Source organism: Leptinotarsa decemlineata, unplaced genomic scaffold (genome assembly GCF_025532065.1).
Source record: "Leptinotarsa decemlineata unplaced genomic scaffold, Ldec_3_MD MMD2_tig00000505_RagTag_RagTag, whole genome shotgun sequence".
NCBI lineage: Eukaryota > Metazoa > Arthropoda > Insecta > Coleoptera > Chrysomelidae > Leptinotarsa > Leptinotarsa decemlineata.
This window is the reverse complement of record NW_027412549.1, coordinates 13,960,268-13,981,377: the sequence shown is the minus strand read 5'-3', so window position 1 is coordinate 13,981,377 and position 21,110 is coordinate 13,960,268. Positions and strand designations below refer to the sequence as shown.

General features: G+C 31.4%; 1 protein-coding gene across 2 annotated transcripts in view; it reads left to right on the top strand.

The window, feature by feature from the left end:
- The first annotated feature begins 378 nt into the window (after positions 1-378).
- Positions 379-21,110, top strand: part of LOC111504754 (PHD finger protein 12) — a 26,746-nt gene continuing 6,014 nt past the window's right edge. Inside the window, exons 1-5 of one of the 2 annotated variants that reach the window (XM_023159443.2) lie at positions 379-732; positions 1,042-1,232; positions 8,198-8,463; positions 13,055-13,302; positions 17,201-17,777. In XM_023159443.2, coding sequence (XP_023015211.1) covers positions 685-732; positions 1,042-1,232; positions 8,198-8,463; positions 13,055-13,302; positions 17,201-17,777 — 1,330 coding nt within the window. In that variant the 5' untranslated portion in view covers positions 379-684. The remainder of the gene's footprint in view (positions 733-1,041; positions 1,233-8,197; positions 8,464-13,054; positions 13,303-17,200; positions 17,778-21,110) is intronic. The other variant, XM_023159442.2, reaches the window with a different exon arrangement.

Sequence of the window (21,110 nt, the reverse complement as noted above, 5' to 3'; positions counted from 1 at the left end):
ATTTTCACTCATCATAGAATAAACTCTATTTATTAGTTTTTTTTTTATCAGGGTTCCTATTGAGCTTTCCCTATATTTTTCATTTTGTTTTTCCTCGTTTGTCCTGAATCTTATTCTTCCCTTGATAACGGGAGGTGATCCGAGAAAGAGAAGAACGGCCACAAAAATCTGTTATTATTATTTACACTTATGATTACAAATTCACACTTATGAGTTTAAATTCAGATTGATAACTGTTGATTCATAGTTGTAAATGTGAATTGTGAAAAAATAGTATAGTACGCTTTCATAACGTCGAGCCACCGATATGTGGAAGAAAAGTGACACTATATTATGCAGATTTGTGTTCTATCCTGTTTCTTCACTCTCGTTCTGTTTTAGTATTTGTCTCTGTGTAGTCAACAGCGGCGCCAAGTATGTGATACGTCAAACGGATATTTTGTTGTAAATAAATCATAAATGAAATACAATATATATGTATATTTGGAAATAAAATAGAATACTCACTTTATATTTATTTGTGGAAGAATGCCAGTGTATAGTTCATTGAGTTTAGTGATTATAGGTAGTTTAGTTAGTGTATTTACAAAAAATTATCTAGAGACTATATAGAAAAATTTAAACTTGAGAAGTATTTCCAGTTATCTCAAGAAAACCATCCTAATACATAATAAAATCCTCAAAATGACTACGATTGAATATGACCTAGACACCTCCGGGGGCCTTATGGAAGTGAGTGGAGTGTCTTTTGTTTTTTGCTTAAAAAATTAATGCTATAAAATGGCGGAGAGTCCTTTTTATTTATATTTTCAAATATAATCAATTTTAAAAGTGTAGACCCTGTTTGAAAGATTAATTTCTATTAGTTCTACAATACCCTCCCTACCTAAAAAAAGTTTATTAGGCCAGAGAAGGTCAAAAGTATCCTTTTGTCAAAGCTTCATTTGCATTTCACATAAAATCAGTATTGAACAGTTTCATATTTGAAACGATGATATACATTTCAATTGTAGTGAATTAACCTTCAGTATTTTATTCAAGCAAATACAAGCATTGATTGCTCCACCTCAGGGAGATGAAACAAAAGAAAAGGTCAAGAAATCTGTCTCTGAGCATCCATACTTCAGAAGACCAGGAAAGGGACATAATCATGATAGTTGTGATGCCTGTGGTGAAGGTGGTGACTTGATTTGCTGTGATAAATGTCCCTCTAGTTTCCACTTGGGGTGTCAGTAAGTACTTCAAAAATAATTGTACTCAAATATCCACCATTATACTTGCCAAATTACCTGTGTGAAGGATGCCATGGGCTAAAGCCATGAATTGGGTGAATATATTGCTAACCTAAAAGAGTGTGCCAAGGCGCCATATGGAAAATCATGGCTAACCATGAAAATTTGCCTTTTAGGACATTTAATGCCTGCTACGAAATCAGTAAAGAAAATATAATTTCACCTCCACCTGTGAATGAAAAAATATATATTCTTGCATCTCATCGCCACAGTCCTAGCTGAGACTTTTTTTGAAATATAATCTTCGTCCTCACAGTCAACGCACATACTACTGATAATGAGTGCGGTGATAGTAGATGAAACTTTTGCTACTCCAGGTTCCTACACAGACAATTATTTTTTTTGTGAAATTTTCAATACTTGAAATTAGTATCAGTTGAAACAATCATGATTGGAAAAAGGCATTTTTGCATGTAACAATAGCATTCAGCATGTTTTATAACTAATAGTAGCTATTACCCGCGGCTTCGCTTGCGTAGGATTTGGTTTGTCACATTGAGTTTTGTGACAGACCATTTCATACAAATAGTTACAATATTTTTTTATTACCAATTATTAAAATTTTTTTATAAAAAAGTATCCTATGATACTTCTAATACCTCCAAGAACATGTGTAAAAAATTTCATGATGATCGGTTGAGTAGGTTTCGCGTGAAACCATAACAAAAACTTACATTCGCATTTATAATATTAGTAGGGATTAAATGTAGTAATGTAGTCTCGATTTTGTAGTGGAAAACTTCCCTACAACCTTTATATCATTTCTATTTAAAAAAAAGCATGTAATTTGAATAAATAACTTTGCTGTTGATATTTTACATAATACAATGGTATTTGGCTTGTTCATTAACATCTATATGGTCCTCGATTTTGTCACTGAAAGTGACCTTTCTGAAATCTCTTCCATCATTTTGATTAAAAAAATTGTATCTTCTGAAGAAGTATTGTAGCTGAAGATATTTTCACATGGAACAACAGTATTCGGCATGCTCTATGAACCCTATATTGTCGATTTCTTCGTGGAAAATTGCACCCCCTACTAGCCTCTCAGCAATCCGGAGTTGCTCTCATGGGAATGCTGTTTGAAGTAATCAGTATATAAAAAATAATCAGTATAAAAAAGAAAGAATTTTCAGAATATGAACATGATTGTAAGTTACAAATATAAAGTGAAAGAAACTGAAAACAAATAATAGTTTATAAAACTAATCTAAAGAAATGGACTTTAAACGTTCAATCCAGTCTCAGATATAACTAAACAGTAATAATAATAATAATATTTATTAGTCTCAAGAAACACAGAGTTTTTAGACACGTCAATACAATTTCTAAAATAGGTTTGAGAGGGTAAGATTTGTCAATATCGTTTTTAAAAAAATGCTTGTAGATGAATTAGATTTACAAAAAAAAATACAAGTTAACAAGATAAAATTCCAATCTTATAAGACTTGACTAAAATGTAAAGCCATGAGCTTTTACAAATTATAAACACATAGCTAACGTATTATATATATTCAAAGTTGAGTAAAAGTTCGGGAGGTGACCACAAAAGTGTCTCTTTCTTCTTGGATAACTTTGAAAAATTGATCAATTTCATATAAAGGGTGTTTGGTTAATATTTTCTTCAATAAGTTTTTAAAATGGCGAGTTACGAAATTCGGCAGATAAGGCATTGTATAGCTTAATTCCTATATTATCTGTTCTTTTCAACCTATTAGCAAGGAACAAGGTTTGATTTATTTCTTGTATCATGTTGGTGTATATCCTTGTGAGCAACTTCATTCAACAAGTTTTGTTGAACAAGAAGCAGATTTTCATAGACAATAACTGAATATAGGGTCATTATTTTGAGTTTTACGAATATTGGTCGACACTTTTCATCATAATTGGCAGAGATTATACTTCCTAATGCAGATTTTTGAATGACAAATATTCTATTAAGATTTTTTTTTGACGCATTATTCCAATTGATTATACCATACCTAAGGACTGAATAAAATAGAGAATGATATGTTGCAAGTGCCGCACTTTGATTTACTATTTTTTTTAATTCTTCTGATAGCAAAAACCGTCTTACTAAGTTTACTACACATGTTATTTATGTGGTCTATCCATTTCAGGTTGGAATCTATTTGTACTCCCAAAAATTTGGTAGAATTTTTGTTATCTCGATTTAAGCAAATTGTTTCAAAAGTTAGAGTTTCTGTTTTTTGTTCATTGAGAATCAAGTCATTTGGTTGGAACCATGATCGAGCTTTTTCTAATATGTCAGTATGGATCATACGAGGATGATCTATTTTATATATTTTTTTGCCCAAGGTTGCATCATCTGCATACAATATAGTTTCTATGCCTGACGAGTTCATCACGTGAGGTAGGTCGTTGATATATATTAGAAACACAAGTGGCCCCAATATTGACCCTTGTGGCACTCCTATTAATATTTTTCTTTTTTCACTTTTGGTATTTCCTAGATCAACAATTTGATATCTTTCGTTAAGGTATGACTTCATCATGTCCAGGCAGACACCTCTCACTCCGTAGAAATCTAATTTACAACACAATATACCTAAACAGCTGTGTACAATCAATTGATAAATTACCTAGAGCATAGAAAAATATTAACCCCTTGTCAGCACGGTTTCCGACCCAACTACTCCATTGAGACCGCATCAACAGATATGATTCAGTATATCTATGAAAATATCGATAAAAATAAATATGTAGTAAGACTTTTCTTTGACCTCACCCGCGCCTTTGACACCATTAATCCATACTTCTTGAAGATAAAATTAGAAGCAATGGGCATTCGAGATCCCATACAATCTTTCATCTTATCATACATGACCGGCAGAACCCTAAAAGTTGAGGTCAATAAAGAACTTTCAGAGGGAAACAATATTTCCCTTGGGACTCCTCAAGGTGGAGTATTGGGTCCTTTGCTGTTTTTATTGTATATCAATGACCCACCTCTCCATATTAACAAAGGACAGGTCTTCATTTATGCAGATGATTCAACATGCTAACGATACATTTGACTTGATGAATGATATACAACTAGTAGTGAAGAACTTCACTCAATGGTGTGAGAGAAATCACCCCATTAATAATATGGAAAAAATGGTCCTTATCCAATTCAGTAGTCCTCAAAAACAATTCAACAACATGAAGTTCAACTTAGGCCACACTGATATCTTAGCATCAGAAAGCACAAAATTCCTTGGCATGGAACTGGATTACAAATTAACCTTCAACAACCAAATTGATAACATATGTAAAAAACTTAATAAACTGTATTATGCTTTTACTAGTCTCAAATCGAACTTTCATAGAAACCACTTGATTAACATGTATTCCGCTCTTGTCTACACGGCAATCAGCTGTAATATCATTACATGGGGTAGGTCAACTGAAGTGTAACGAGTGTTCATTTTACAAAAACGATTTATAAGACTCATTTTTATAATAATAAAGATAAATTTACAAAAAATAGCGATCTTCACGAGCACGATACTAGATATAAAAACAAATACACCTAAATCAATTTAACAAAACATGGTACACAAAATCTCCCCTGTATGCTGGAGGCTACTTTTATAACCTGCTTCCTGAATGCATAACATTTGCAAAAAATTTTCAAATCCGACCTAAAGAAGTTTTTGCCCCATCACTCTTTTTATTCACTATCTATCTATCTATCACACTATTTATCTATCTATCTATCAGTAGGTTAAATGGACTGACGCCTATCAGAAAACAACTACTCCCCTGGCTAATACCGCGAAGGGCGTTGGATTATATCCAACAGGTGTCAGTGCAGTATTGTAAAAAGCGTGGGGTGCTGAAGAAATCCATTGTTATAATTACTTTTTTAGCAGCTGCTTGCCAGATTGGCACCCCACGCTTTTTTTACAATAAAATTAATTTTTTTGTGAATAGATTTGTTCTGATTTCAGACTTTTTAAAAGTCAGCAGTTATATCAAGCCATAGGACTTAATATCAATGTTGAACACAATCCTAAATTAGTTTCGAATTATTTTTTAGTTTGTGTTGCTATCATAGCTTTTTTTAATTTTACAAACTATCATTTATTTTCCACTTTTTAATTTGCTTGCTATTTCAAGCCTATTTGTTTTAATATAAAATTAATATGATGCATGCACAGACGGTGCAGTTGTCTCACTTGCGCTCACACAGAGGCTGTATGAGGAAATTATTTAATCCTGATCGGGATAATGAGTGTACAAAGTTTAAAATATATCTGTTTGTTTAAAGTTAGTCAAAATTGAGTCCAAAGGAATGGGTTACAAACAAACAATCATACAAGTGAAGCTAATATAGGCGTGATAAAAATAGGAAAGGATTGCTGGACACCATAAAAGAATCATATGGATATGCATTGCATTGGTTTTTATTTGACTGGGATAGTTTAAAGTTGGTGTAGTAAAGTACATTACTCTTGTAAAAGGACATGGCATCAAACTGATGGAGAGACTTAGGTAGAGCATCAACATATGATTTTGCAATTCCAGTAGGATATCAGCCTTAGCTTTCACGATTATAACTTTATTATAATATTTACACATGTTCCAGCATTGTCTTTTGTTAGATACACTAAACTTATAGTTGAAATCAGTTATTTTCACCTAAAATTGCTTTGGAAATGGAGTTTCCCATTTCCTTATAAAATCCAGTGCTAGTTGATTCACATTATTTTGAACCTACTGAGTGCCCTATTCCTAACTTTCATCATTTGTGTAATATTTTCCGTTTATCAAGCTGCGTGTCTTGGCAAGAGCATGAACATCAAAATGTTTCTCCATACTATCGACACATACATGCAGTTTATCATCAATTCTTTTTTTTTCATTGATGGAAAAGAATGGAATTAACCATTCGAAGATAAAAAATTAAAATTATTATTTATTTATTTAGTAGGCAAGCCTAATATACAAAAAAATACAAATTTATAAATATTAGTGACTCATAAAGCTGATATTTAAAAAAATATTAACTGATGATCAATCCACTTATTTTCATCTTGTACAATAATCAAATCAATCAAGGTTGATCTTGATTTTATTATTCTCGTCAGTATATCAATAATTCGAAATAGTACCAAATGTACCAAACAGCTACATGAATTATGTGAAATTTCGAGACTAGCCAAATCCACTGATAATGGTATAATCAAAAATAGACATATGAGCTTGAACAAAAATCTAAAAAATAGTACAAAATGTACCTACAATAATGACATGTTAGTTAGCTAACTGCACAAAAATGAAATAAGAATGTATTTTATCAGGAGATGAAATTCAATTTTTTTACTGAGTTTGTAGCTGGCAACGAATGAACAGCATCAATATATAGGATACAACACGGTAGAATAAATATACAGGGTCCTGCAACAGTGGCGCGGTGTTCCATATCTCAATTTAGGAAACAGATAGAAATCTAAATTTCTATAATATCACCTCATTGCACGAACTAGACAAAATAAAAATATTGGCGGTCACACAGGGTGTTCAATTTTTTCTGGGCGGATCCCAACTGTGTTTTTTGGAATAGCAACCTATATTTTTTATTGCTTTTTCGGTTTCTACATAGAAAATAAAAGACACTTTATGTATATCTTCACTTCGAAAATATTGACGGTTTTCGAGATATCTAGCATGACAGTTTTTTTTTTCAATATTCATCACTCAGAATATTTGAAATTATAAAGTTGTGCCAAGTCCAATTGTATTTTTTTTGGATCAAATATTCTACAGTGGTAACTCTCTCAAACGATATATCTGAAGTCCACCTGTGATATACAGGGTATGAAAAACTGCTTGCCACATATTGTAAATAAAAATTTGCAGAATCTTCCTTATTTTAAAGGGAACACCCTGTATATTATTGATCCATAAGGAGCTTCAACGAAACCTCTACAAATATCATTGAGTATTCCCTATGGCTAGGTTCAATAGTTTTTCTTAAAAAAGCATTGTTTTCGAAAAATGGTCGTTCTTCCTATTTCTACCCCATAAACTCGATGAAAGACTTTTTTCAAAGCGTAATCCATTTGAAAAAACACAGTTGGGATCCGCCCAGAAAAAATTGTCATGCTAGATATCTCGAAAACCGTCAATATTTTCGAAGTGAAGATATACATAAAGTGTCTTTTATTTTCTATGTAGAAACCAAAAAAGCAATAAAAAATATAGGTTGCTATTCAAAAAAACACAGTTGGGATCCGCCCAGAAAAAATTGAACACCCTGTGTGACCGCCAATATTTTTATTTTGTCTAGCTCGTGCAAAGAGGTGACATAGAAATTTAGGTTTCTATCTGTTTCCTAAATAGAGATATGGAACACCGCGCCACTGTTGCAGGACCCTGTATATTGAGATAAGTAGCTATACATAACATTAAAACTGACAAAACTTTTGAAACATCCTAATATATTTTATTGAAAATATAGGAAGGCAAAGAGGTTTTTCCTCAAATACAATTTGAATAAAAAAAATATCAATAAATTAAAGTCATTTATCACATTTTACTACAAAAAGGTGCACTTTGTAGAATGAATTTTTGTTGAGATATCAAGATTTTTAAAATTATATCATCTTCAAGTTGGAGTGCTTTGTCAATTTGTAAAAGATGAATTCCATATAATCAGATTCCTTGATGAAGATATTCATTTAGTCAGATAATATTTACTACATGAAATTTAGATTATTTTTCCACAAGATTTTTTTCAGGTCTGGGTTAAATGAGCAGTGTTTGCAATTTGTTGTTTTGGAGGCTCTGATTTTTTTTGCATTTTCTGTTGTGATTACTATAAATTTCAACATGGTTAGAACTAACTTCTTAATATTATTTCTGGCTACAAACTTGATCAATGCTTTTGTTTTTAGTGATCCTCCATTGGAAGCACAAGATATCCCAAGTGGTGAATGGCTCTGTCACTCTTGCATTCATGCAACAAACAAAGAAACTTCAGTTTTGAAGTTACCTAACAAGAGATCAAATAATACTCCGGCCGCTTCTTCAAAAATAGCAAAGAAACCAAAAATTAGTCCCATGGAGATTTTGATAGAAGCTGCTACTGCTATGAATCCTAAACAATTTGAGTTGCCAAGAAATATGAGCTTTCCTTGTTTATTTCCAGGAACTGATAAAGGTCAGTAGTTAATAAATTGATTGTTTTCGAGAAATACTGAAAATCAATTTTACTACAAAAATTAGGAAAGTAAGTAGATTTCTCCTAAAATTGTAACTCTTAACAAAAATTTTTCTACATTATACATATGCTTCAAAACCCTTAAGGGTGGGAAGCACTATGGCAATGTACCCCTTGTGATCAAATATAACATCTAAAAATATGCAAAAACAGAAACTCATTTTCAAAGGAGGCATTTTGTAGACTATTTTTCAATTAAAAAACATAAACCCTCTAAAATCATAATAGAAAAAGGGGAATTAGTGATGCCTAATTTTAAAAGTCATTCAGCTACCTTCTTAACAATTTACTATAAATTGACTGATTTATTTTGTTTATTTATGCTTTGCCAATAAGAATTTTTTTTTCTTTGACAATAAAGAACATTTTTGATTGATAACAATAAATCGCCGAACACGTAAAATACACCTATCTTTTATGCCTCTCACCAAGAAACTAAACATTCTAATTAATCACTAATCGTATGCATGTAGCTCGAGAAGTTTGAACATTCACCTGATTTTTTCAACAGTCCACGTAAATGCGAACTGTTTGAAAAGAACAAAACTCGACTCACCTCGACCTTTTTCAGCTTGCCTTTCTTCTGGGCCCAGAATGCAGCTATTGGAGCCGCTTGTGAACACAGGTCTGCGAAGAATGTAGGCAAAGAGCTCAATAACTAACTAAATATTACTTCATAAAACAATTATACAACTACGTTTTGATTATTGTGCTTCGATTTTATACTCCTTCAACTTGAACAAACAGGCACAACTACAAAAACTACAAAATAGAGGAATGAGAATTATATTGAGAGGAAACCAATATTAGGTTAGGTTAGAATTGGAACTGTGCTTATTTTCTGTTTTTTCCTCTTTATACCGGCTGGTGCATGCTTCGATTTAATTAATAATAATAATAATAATATTTATTCATCCTCAAAGACGTTGACAAACGTATAGGATAGGTCAGTATTAAGCAGATAAAAATCACATCAAACGATAAAATTGTAGATCAGTAGATAAAAATAATACAATAAAAATTTATACAAATAAGTCAGAGTTATAAAAATTAAAACAATTGTAGTTATAAAAATTGAATATATCATGCCAAAGCCGCATGAACCCATTCAGTCGAGATGGTCCAAGAGAAATTCGCCAATACTATAGTAAGCCTTAGAAAGAAGCAATGTTTTAACTGCTTTTTTAAATGCTACAGTGTTCATCTGTTTGAAATGGTCTGGTAACCGATTGAATAATTTTATTCCCATATATTTGGGAGAATATTCGAATTTTATAGTTTTATGTTTAGGAATGGTCAACTCCTCTGCATATCGAGTTGGGTAGCTATGATAGAATGAGTTCTTAGTACAGTCTGTTATACATTCGCGAACATGTAAAAGTATTTTAAAGATATAGATGCAGGGAAAGGTTAAAATTTGATGACTAATGAAAAATGTCTTGCATGATTCCCTCCAAGGGATGCCTAGTAATTTCCTAACAACTTTTTTTTGAGCAATGAAAACTCTATCTTTGTCAACACTGTTTCCCCATAGGATAACATTATAACTTAAATGGCTATAGACCAGATTGTAATATACATCTAAAATGGCGCGTAAAGGCATACAATTCTTAATTCTTGAGATTGCATAATACCCTTGATTGTCAAGATTTGTGTTTCAAACAGGATAAATCGTGAAAGGCGTTTGGAAAAAACTAAAAATTAGATTCAGAAACCAAACCAAATCAAAATATGCTTTATTACCCAAGATCTGAACATCTTATTGGCAAAGTCTAGTAAAGTAAAACATGTATATGGGACAATTAACAAAATAAACTATAAAATAATGCTTAGAGACAGGAGCAGAGTATATGGATAATAATAATAATAATAACTTTATTTGTCTTTTCGATCATATACATGATATAAGACATGTCATAAATAAAAATATGAAAATTATATAAAACAATGATAACGGTCTACAGTATAACATAGATCTGACACTTGAAACAGGTACTTAACTATATATATATATATATATATATATATATATATATATATATATATATATACATATATATATATATTGTCTTTCATCACGATATTCACCACCACTTCACTCGAAATAATAATAACTTATATATTAACAGAACAAAAAACAAAAATACTATGAACTCATTGTTTTTCAAGGGTTTTGATCGGTTCAACAAATTACCTAATGCAATTAAAAATAGCCCATCTCTGAACATGTTCAAAAATGAACTGAAGAAATTTGTTTTAAATGAACAAATATGATATGTATTATGTCTTTGTTACCTGTAGCTGTAATTTGTATAATTCCATTCATCTAATGTTCCTTATATATTTCAAATAATTATGTAATTTATCTTTCTACATGTTGCATTGAAATTTTTCGAATGTATAATGTTGCTGTTTTGTAATAATGTCTTTAAAAATATTTTATTGAGCTTATGTTTGTCATACATTTAAGTCATTTCTAGATGTAACACATACCTTTTTTTTTATTTCTACCATTCTAGTTGATTTGTATATTATTAGGATATCCTATTTAAATAAAGATCTATCTATCTAAATAAAAAATAACACACATACATATATATATATATATATATATATATATATATATATATATATATATATATATAGATAGAAGGTAACGTTAGCATCTTGTTCTTGCAGAAAGTAGGTCTACAGCTATTCCTGGGTGCATAATTGAAGATAGTTCTAATTATTCTTTTTTGAACAATAAAAACACGTTTTGCCCCCACAGAAGAACCCCACATTAATACATTTTGAGTCATATGTGAGTACGCCAATGAATAGTAAACAGTCCTGATACCATCTCAACTAAGCACGTCTTTGATCTGTCGGATTGCAAATAAAGCTTGATTCAATTTTTTGCAGACATAATCGATATGGGGCTCCCAAGACAAGGTTTTATCTATAAACATACCAAGGATTTTGACTGTTTCCGAAAGTTGGATGCTGTTGAGTTTCACTGTTTTCCTCAACGCGAAGCTTAAATGTACTGTTTTACTTTCGTTCAGTAGTTGATTTCTATCACACCAAGAAATCATGTTGTCCATGACTGAACTAATGTTGTTTTCTAGCTCCTCCACAGTATTTCCGGAAACTGTTATGGTAGTGTCATCTGCGAATAGGATAATAAAACCTTGTTTTATATACTTCGGAAGATAATTTATATAGATGGAGAAAAGCAGTGGGCCTAAAATGGACCCCTGTGGTACCCCAAGGATAATATCTTGAATATCAGATACTGCATTATTCACAGTCACTACCATTTTCCTATCTTTCATAAAAGATTTTATCCATTCCAGAAGGAACCCTCTAATGTCAATGTTATATAACTTACTAACCATTATGTCACTGTTTACTGAATCAAACGCCTTAGCCAAGTCAAATAATATTGAAACTACGTACTTCCGCTTATCGATTTCATTGTAAATAAACTCGAATTTTTTAGCAATAGCAGTCTCAACTGATCTAGCTTTTCTAAAACCATGTTGATGATCGGTTAAGACTGAGTCAGTCTGACGTGTACTATAAGTTGAGGTGTTATTAAATTGATTTTTATATTTTTTGTGGATAAGACACACTGTTTCCAAAATGAAAAGACATAACAAAGGTCAGAATTTTCTGCGTCACAAATAATGGGCGGCATGAATTCCTGTAGCTAGTTTGCATAAATGTCTGATGGATCTTTTTTGTAGAAAGAATACCATATTGAAACGAAATTTTGCACAATTTCCCCAGAAACAAATTCCATAACGTAAATAGGACTCAATTTGTGCAAAATAAACTGATCTTGTGACAGTAGTGTCTAACTCTATTGCAACAACTCTTACTGCATGACATCCTGCTGCTTGTCTTTTACATAAGTAGTCGACATGGGAATCAAATTTTAGATTTTCATCAATGAAGAGCCCTAAAAATTTGTTTTTCTCCAAATTTTCAATTTTTACATTTTCCAATTCTACTTCCCCTATGTCACATCTAAACGTGATCACATTTGTTTTATCGATGTTGAATGATGATGATCTTATGTCGACAATGATTTGATCAAGTAAATTGAGGCGGTATTGCTATGCCAGAGGATAGTGGTGTCGTCAGCAAAACATGTGAATTTACCACTTATGTCAACATGGACTAAGTCATTGACATAAATGAGAAACAACACCGGTCCCAACACGGAACCTTGTGGAACCCCACTGCCAATGAAACGTTCCTCTGTTGGAATTTCATCTAATAGAATATTTGAACAAACATACTGAAAGTGGCAATACATAGGTTCCGTAGTCTTAGAAGCAAAAATTCTCTGCTATTAGAATTTCCGGCCATCAGCAGATGTATGTATATAGAACCAAATATTGGTACTGAAGAGGTTCAAAGACATTTTGACACCAGGTACCTAGGTCTTGGTAGAGTACTGATACATGATGTGTTGACTACTCTACTACTCAAAAAAGTCTTTTAGAACAGTTATTTCGAATAACCTCTTGATTTTTTTCAGTGGAAATTCCGTACTCCAAAGTGGGCAGAAAAAATAATAAGGTGTCGAAAGATCATCAGAAAGGACCGAGCGGAATAATACCATTACCTTCAAAAAAGTGCAGCGAATGCAGAAAATCTTGTCGGGTGGCGCCGTTGATATCATGCGATTTTTGTGAGCTGTTCTATCACCTAGATTGTTTGGATCCACCCTTAACTAATCCACCTTCAGGAAGATGGATGTGTCCTCAACATGTTGAACACATTTTGGTAAGTTTTATATACAGTGTCACACATAAAGTCCGCATCAAATGGGATTTTTTTTTTGTTCATCTCTTCAAGCAACTTTTGATATCTCCATAAGGTTGTGCTTTGAAAATGATGCCAAATGACATGCATATGACCGATCAAGTGATTTTTCTTCCCTGTCAAATTTGACATTTTTTCCAAAAAATGTTCAGAAAAGCAGTTATTGCTCGAAATTTCGAAAATCGGTAAAGAGAAAAGATGATTGTTTTTTCATTTTTTACCCATATACCAATTTTTAGCTCTCTAGTTCAAATTTAGTTTTTTTACAGTTTTTCGAAAATTTGACATTTGCTGATTTCTCAAATTTAGCCAAACCTCAACAAAGTTAGTGCTTTATGCCTAACTTATCTTTCCAGGGCATTTTTATTACCAATTGCAATTCTAAATACAACTTATTTCGCAAAAATTGAAAACACCAGAAAAAATTATGCCAAAAATGATGCAAAGTTGATACAGTTTTTAAAAACAGATAAATATTTCACTTTATTTCTACTTTTTGCGAAATAGCTTGATACATAAGCATAATTAAAAAACAATATCAATGAAAAGTCAATAATTTATTCTTTACTACACTTTTCAAACAGTTAAACTTTGATTTACTAATTACGAAAAATTATAACGAAATTAAACCAAGGGTACTGTGGAAACAATTGTACTGAACTGAATAAGCAAAATATTTTATTGTCATACGATATTTGTTGAATAACTCAAAATAGTGTTTATCAGTTTTAGATTTAAAATAGTTTATTCGTTGTCTAGTGTGTTGTTAAAAATGCTGAATCTTCAAGAGAAAACTGAAATCGTTTTAATATGCGGCGAGAATACCGGTCACCGACAAGTAGCTGATATTTTCAATGCCAGACATCCTGCAAGAAATATTTATCAGTCAACAGTTAGTAGGATATTAGCTAAGTTTAAATCTACTGGCTCGGTTGAGAGTAATTTTAGAAAAGCACATCAGCCTTCTAGACATACTGAAGAAGTGGAATTTGAAATATGTTTGGATGTCGTAGAACATAAAAAAACAAGTATTCAAGATATTGCAGATAGAACAGATGTTAACCGAGAGAGAGTACAATGTATTTTACACAAAAATAAATTTACGCCTTATAAACCGAAATTTATCAATACATTAAAAGAAAGGGACTTCGATATGCCCTTGTATTTTTCTTTTTGGTTTCGAAGGGAAAAAGAAGAAAATTATCATTTTCCTTATCAAATTTTATGGACAGATGAAACGACCTTCTCTTCAAATGGCGTTGTGAGCTCGCAAAACTGCAGCTGGTGGGCAAAAGAAAACCCACATTTCGTAATCGAATGTCGAGATCAATATTCGTTTAAGACGAATGTATGGTGTGGCATATTAAACGATCAAATTATGGGACCATACTTTTTTAGACATAATTTAAATTCTGCGGACTACCTACACTTTGTGAATACCGAACTATCTGAAGTTTTGGATAATATGACCCTTCAAGTAAGAAATGTTGTGTGATATCAGTGTGATATTCATACTACAAGGGTGGTTAAAGAGCGTCTTTTGGAAATATTTAGGGGCAAAGTAATCAGTCGCAATATGGAACACTTTTGGCCGCCTAGATCTCCTGATATAACCCCACTAGATTTCTTCTTGTGGGGTTACTTAAAACAAAAGGTGTATAAGCAAAGACCTTTTCGAGATATAAACCATTTAGAGGTAGTTAATCAAGAATGTGTTGTAAGCATGAAACCCCGTAGTATAAAGAATGCAGTTAAAGATGTTTTAAAAAGGACAATTGATTGCAGTGAACGTGGTGGAAGGCACACCGAAATGCGACTTTTTATTTTGTATTTCTATTGGTATTTACATGGTTTAGGCATATGTTTCGATTTGATTTAGTGTTCATAATTTAAATTATAACTTTATTTTAACAGATGTTTGTTAGAATTTTTTACGGTTTAGTTTTCTAGGCAACAAAATCTAAATTGATTTCTGAAGTAATTTTATTCGTTCATACCTCATAAAAGATATTTAGTAAATGTGAAATTACTTTCGTATAATTTCTTCCCTTAGTTTAATTGCTTTGTAATTTTTCGTAATTAGTAAATCAAAGTTTAACTGTTTGAAAAGTGCAGTAAAGAATAAATTATTGACTTTTCATTGATATTGTTTTTTAATTATGCTTATGTATCAAGCTATTTCGCAAAAAGTAGAAATAAAGTGAAACATTTATCTGTTTTTAAAAGCTGTATCAACTGCATCTTTTTTGGCATAATATTTTCTGGTGTTTTAAATTTTTGCAAAATAAGTTGTATTTAGAATTGCAATTGGTAATAAAAATGCGTTGGAAAGATAAGTTAGGCATAAAGCACTAACTTTGTTGAGGTTTGGCTAAATTTGAGAAATCGGCAAATGTCAAATTTTCGAAAAACTGTAAAAAAACTAAAGTTGTACTAGAGAGCTAAAAATTGGTATTTGGGTAAAAAATGAAAAAACAATCATCTTTTCTCTTTACCGATTTTCGAAATTTCGAGCAATAACTGCTTTTCTGAACATTTTTTGGGAAAAATGTCAAATTTGACAGGGAAGAAAAATCACTTGATCGGTCATATGCATGTCATTTGGCATCATTTTTAAATCACAACTTAATGGAGATATCAAAAGTTGCTTGAAGAGATGAACAAAAAAAAATCCCATTCAATGCGGACTTTATGTGTGACACTGTATATCACCTTCAAGTTATTTTTGCTGAAGACTCACTGATTGTCATTAGTGAAATGTAGGTAGCGAATAGAAGGGTGACAAATATTCCAGGTTGATATAGGGTGTTTCCTAACTAGGGTATACATTTCCAGAGGATGTAAAAACCAATAATAATAACTGTCAGAATAATTCAATATCCATTGTGGTATTAGCCGGAGAAGTAGTTGTTTTCTGGCAGGCATTTACCAGAACCTACTGTGTAGGTTAAAAGAGATGAATGTTTCAAGATCCATTACGAAATATCTATTTTCCTTTACTTATGAATTGCCATCTTCAGGCTTATTTTGATTTCTGTTAAGAATATTGGTACTTGAGACGTACTGATTGATATTAAATACCTATAAATCTGTTTCGAGTAAATTTTATAATAAAAAAAATAACATTTCAGGTGGAGTTGATATTACTGATGGAATAGCAATGTCACATGATGTAAAATTTCTAGGTACGATATTAGATGAATCTCTGAATTGGGATCTGCATATTGATGGGGTTTGCAAAAATTTAATGCAGCATTTTCCGTGAAGGAACAAATGAAATTTTGTGTAAATAAAAAAATCTCTTGAGTATATATTTTGTAATGGCATATCCGCATATTTCCTTAAATATAATGGCATGGGGATGCGGTAGAAATTTTAGTATATTATTTGTTGCCCAAAAACACATTATAACACTAATTTTTGAGAGCTGCAAATCCATTCTTATAAGGTAAAATATATCATCAGTTCCATGCATATACATATTCAAATGTGTGACTTATGTAAGAAATAATCTTGCTTCTTTTGAAACGAATGCTTCTTCTCATAATTATCATACACGTCATAGTGGTATGTTAAGGATACCCTCCTGCAAATGAAATAAATTTAAAAATTCTCCAGCATACAGTGCTATCTCACTTTACGATAAATTGAAAAATTCAATCAAGGAGTTCAAATCAAATAAAATCTTCAAGAATAATACGAAAATATTCCTTATAAAAAAATGTTTTTATAGTTTAAAAGACTATTGGGGTCAATAATTTCTTAGTTTCGATTAATGTGAATAATGAGTTCAATTGTTGAATATTCATATTTAGAAAACATCATTGTCCACTTCTAAAATTTGTAATTTTTTCCTCAGGATGCCAAATTGCTAACTTCAGTGTCTGCAACCGAACGAGTAACGATATGGGATAGATTTACAGGTCCCGTTGATCAGGATACGGTAAAATTAGAATTCTTCAGAAAAGTGCACAGAAAACACCCCCCTTTTCGAATAAAAACCCGTTTACCACCAAAAAATACTGTTAAAGTCCCAGAAATGGTAAAGTTCCATTACAAAAAACCAGTGAAGCTGCTTCCGCGACTACGAGACGTGCTAAGATTAGAGTGTTTAGAAAGTAAACGAAAAAACGTGGACCTACTAAGTGAACATGTAGTGAAAATAGAGGAGGAAAATGAAGTGCAAGACAACATTAAGACAGAAGATATTCAAAATGAATATAGTGACAACTGTGATATTAAAAAAGACAGTAGAAAGTTAGACAATGGAACTTCAGAAGAGAACGGTAGCAATATTATCTTGGATAATATCGAATGGACATCTTTAAATGGCTTTGTGAAAAGTGAACATTTGAATGGTGGCTATTTTGAGAAAGAACTCATCAGGAAAGAGCACAGTTTTATCACAGACATGATATCAGGAGTAACAACGGAAAGTGAGTATAACAACACCTGAAAGAATTTTATCTAGAAATTATTGATAGGTTAATGTATAAACAAAGCAAACTTTATTATATTGAATGGTTCTTTGTTCGAAGTTATTGATGAGGTGAGTGAAATATTAGGTATATACAAGTATTGATTTAAACACATACAACAATCTCGAAAATGAAAAATTCATAGATAGAATCTGAAAGAATACTCTCTAGTAATTATTAGTAATTATCATATATTCAGTGATCCTTTTGTTTGATGTTATTGATCAGGGCAGTGAAATGTTAGCAAAATAATTGAGTATTTACTAACAAACTCAGGAGTATTCCCCTTTTTTTCTTCCAAATAAGTTTTTAAAAGAAAAGTCGTGATTTTTGTGAGAGGGGCATGTTTTTGTCTTCAAAAGATCAAATGCATGCTAATGAGGTGTTGAAGACAGGTGTTTTGAAACCTTGAGAATAGTGTATTTCCATTTAAGGTAAAGTTAATATTAATATTCTTTCAAATATCAGTTTATGTAGTATTATTATGAATGATATCGGTTTCAATTCCATAACAATGTTTGAAGTAGAAATTGAATGGGAACAAGTGATTTTCTTATAATTCAATGTTTGCATGAAAGTAGTTGTTTAAAAAACTTTTTCTTTCGTGTATTTCAGTGTTCATGTGAACGTAGTTGTTTGAAAAGAGCTTTTTCTTTTAGTTTATGTTTGAGGAACTGTTCACAACTTTCTAATTTTCCACCTGATTTGTCCCTCATAATATAATCATTCTTTCAAGATTATAAACTTGGTCTAGTAAAAGGCAGATTGTTTGAAATGTTTTATAACACCTGCGAAACCAATTATACAGGGTGTTTCCTAACTACGGTACGAAAATTTAGAGGTCAGTTTTAAGAAAAAAGTTTTTATTAACAAATGTCAGAAGTTGCCTCGTTTCGGAGATACATGGCGTTGAAGTTAAAAAAAAACCTATTTATAAAATATCCTTACACCAATTTCATTGGAATTTGATACAGTTATTTGAAGTAATAAGGCGCTTATTTAGCCCAAACTAGATTGAAATTATTAGTTCCGGTGGCGTCTCAGTGGGCACCACAGCCAACAATATTGAGAGAGAAAAAGACGCTACTGACTTTTTTGTAGTTTTTTATTTCTTCGAATCAAGCAACTAAAAATACAACTATTTCGTCGCTTTTTTTTTCATATCAAGCTTCGTTTTTGAGAAAAAATACTTCTAAAAACTATCCATGGACAACATAAAATAAAAACCAAAAGTAAATAGTAAATAATTTCAACCCTAAAATGAATGAGCAAAATGTCCACCTTCTGATAAAATACACGACTGCAATCTATTTGTCATTGATTGTCTGACACGTTCAAAAATAACTGGAGTATTCCTTATGACATTGCAATTGTCAATTATTCAATTGCTCAGGTAGTTCACATCTAATACAGGAGTTTAAACAAGAACCTTCAGATGACCCTATAAATAGAAATCCAGAGGATTCATATCGGGAGTGCGAGCTGGCCAATTTTGAGGTTCTTCACGTCAAATCCAGCAATTAGGGTAGGTTATGTCACCTGCTCATCTTGCTGGTAGAAAAATGGTCCAGTTAGGTAGTCACCAATCATTCCTACCCAAACGTTCAGCAAAAATTGTTGCTGAAAATGACTTTCTCTAATAACGTGTGGATTTTCGTCGGCCCAAAAATAGTCATTGTGAAGGTTCATAATATCATCTCAAGAAAAATTTGCTTAGTCGGTAAATTGAATATTTGGTAAAAAATTATTATTGTGTGCCATCGTATGAAAATAAATCATTATTCACTACTTGTCAAAACTGACTCGTTCAGTCAAAACTGAATAAAAAAAATCTGATATCCAAGGCCTTATACCGTATTGACGAATTTTTTTGAAGACATGCATAATTTTAAATTCACCTAGTCTCATTGTAAGTACTCTGTAAAATCTATATAATTCTACTGGCAGTAAAAAAATAAAAAAGGTTCCTTATGCCACTGGAAACATCTTATTATAATTCCACTTTTTTCCCTAAATATCGTGATTTGAGTTTCATTTTCATGTAAGTTATTGCATTATTATATTTATGCTTTACATTCATGTGTCGTTACTCAAATCCTAATTAGTTTTTCTGTTATCTTAGCTAGGTTGAGATTAGGACCTGAGTGTTACCTCTTTCAAATAAAAGTTAATCATAACCAATAATAAAAATATTTCCATTAATTTTTCTCATTTTCAGTTCAATTCCAAAACAATTTTTAATGTATTTTTGGGAAAAGAAAGTTTTGGCCTTCTACTTCTCCATCTTGATACATAAGATCGCTCTTGAAAATATAACTTTTCAATTTTAATTTTTAATGTATAAATTGAAAGGGGTATATTTTAAGTGAGATTAATTTTTGGGAAAGGAAAGGATTTCTTCTTCTCCATCTTTATATAAATAAATGTGAAAGATTGCCACATTTTTTTGTATAAAGGTGGAGAAGTAGAAAGCCAAAATCTTTCTTTTCCAATTTTTAATGAATATTACAGTTTTATTACTACCTATAATATTGTCTTGTTATTGTTTATGAGGTAGTATTGAGGTTGAAACTCCATGATAATCTTGCATGAAATTTGGATTACTGCTGAAAGTGGCACTTAAGTGTACTGAACCATTTATTCTGGTTGCACTCAGTATTCTTTTATTACTTATAATCTCCATCTGAGAATGCTATGGAACATATTGTTGAATTTGACAGTTTGATAAATTTGTCACATTCAACTCATTGATAAGTGATGTGTTTTGAGTAATAATAAACCTAGATATATGTATGTATTTATGATATTTTTCTTCAGTATTCAGTAATTGTCAATTATTACTAAAAAACTATTTTGAATTATTGAAAAATGACATAGTATTAGCTCAAAGAATTAATTTCTATTTGCTCAATTTTCCACCTTCAGTTCATTTTGGTAATACATGAAATATGTTTGAAATTTTAATATTCAGAGAAGAATTTCAGTTCATTTTGAAAATTATACAAGTGCCATGAAGTTGTATTATTCGGAGTGAATCAATAACAATTTCATCTGGAAAAACATCACCATCTAAAAGATGGTCGTGTTTATAGATTGAAAATGCCAAAAAATAATCTCTGTAATGATGACAAAATAATTAAGACATTCATTAAATAGATTAAAAAGTTATATCTCGCTAAAAATAGTTTGTTTCTGATACTTGATGTTTTTATTTAATATTCAAAATGTGTCATCTCTGATTTTCTTCTGTCACATTCATAAGACTAATTGTTGTGGAACATACATTTGTAG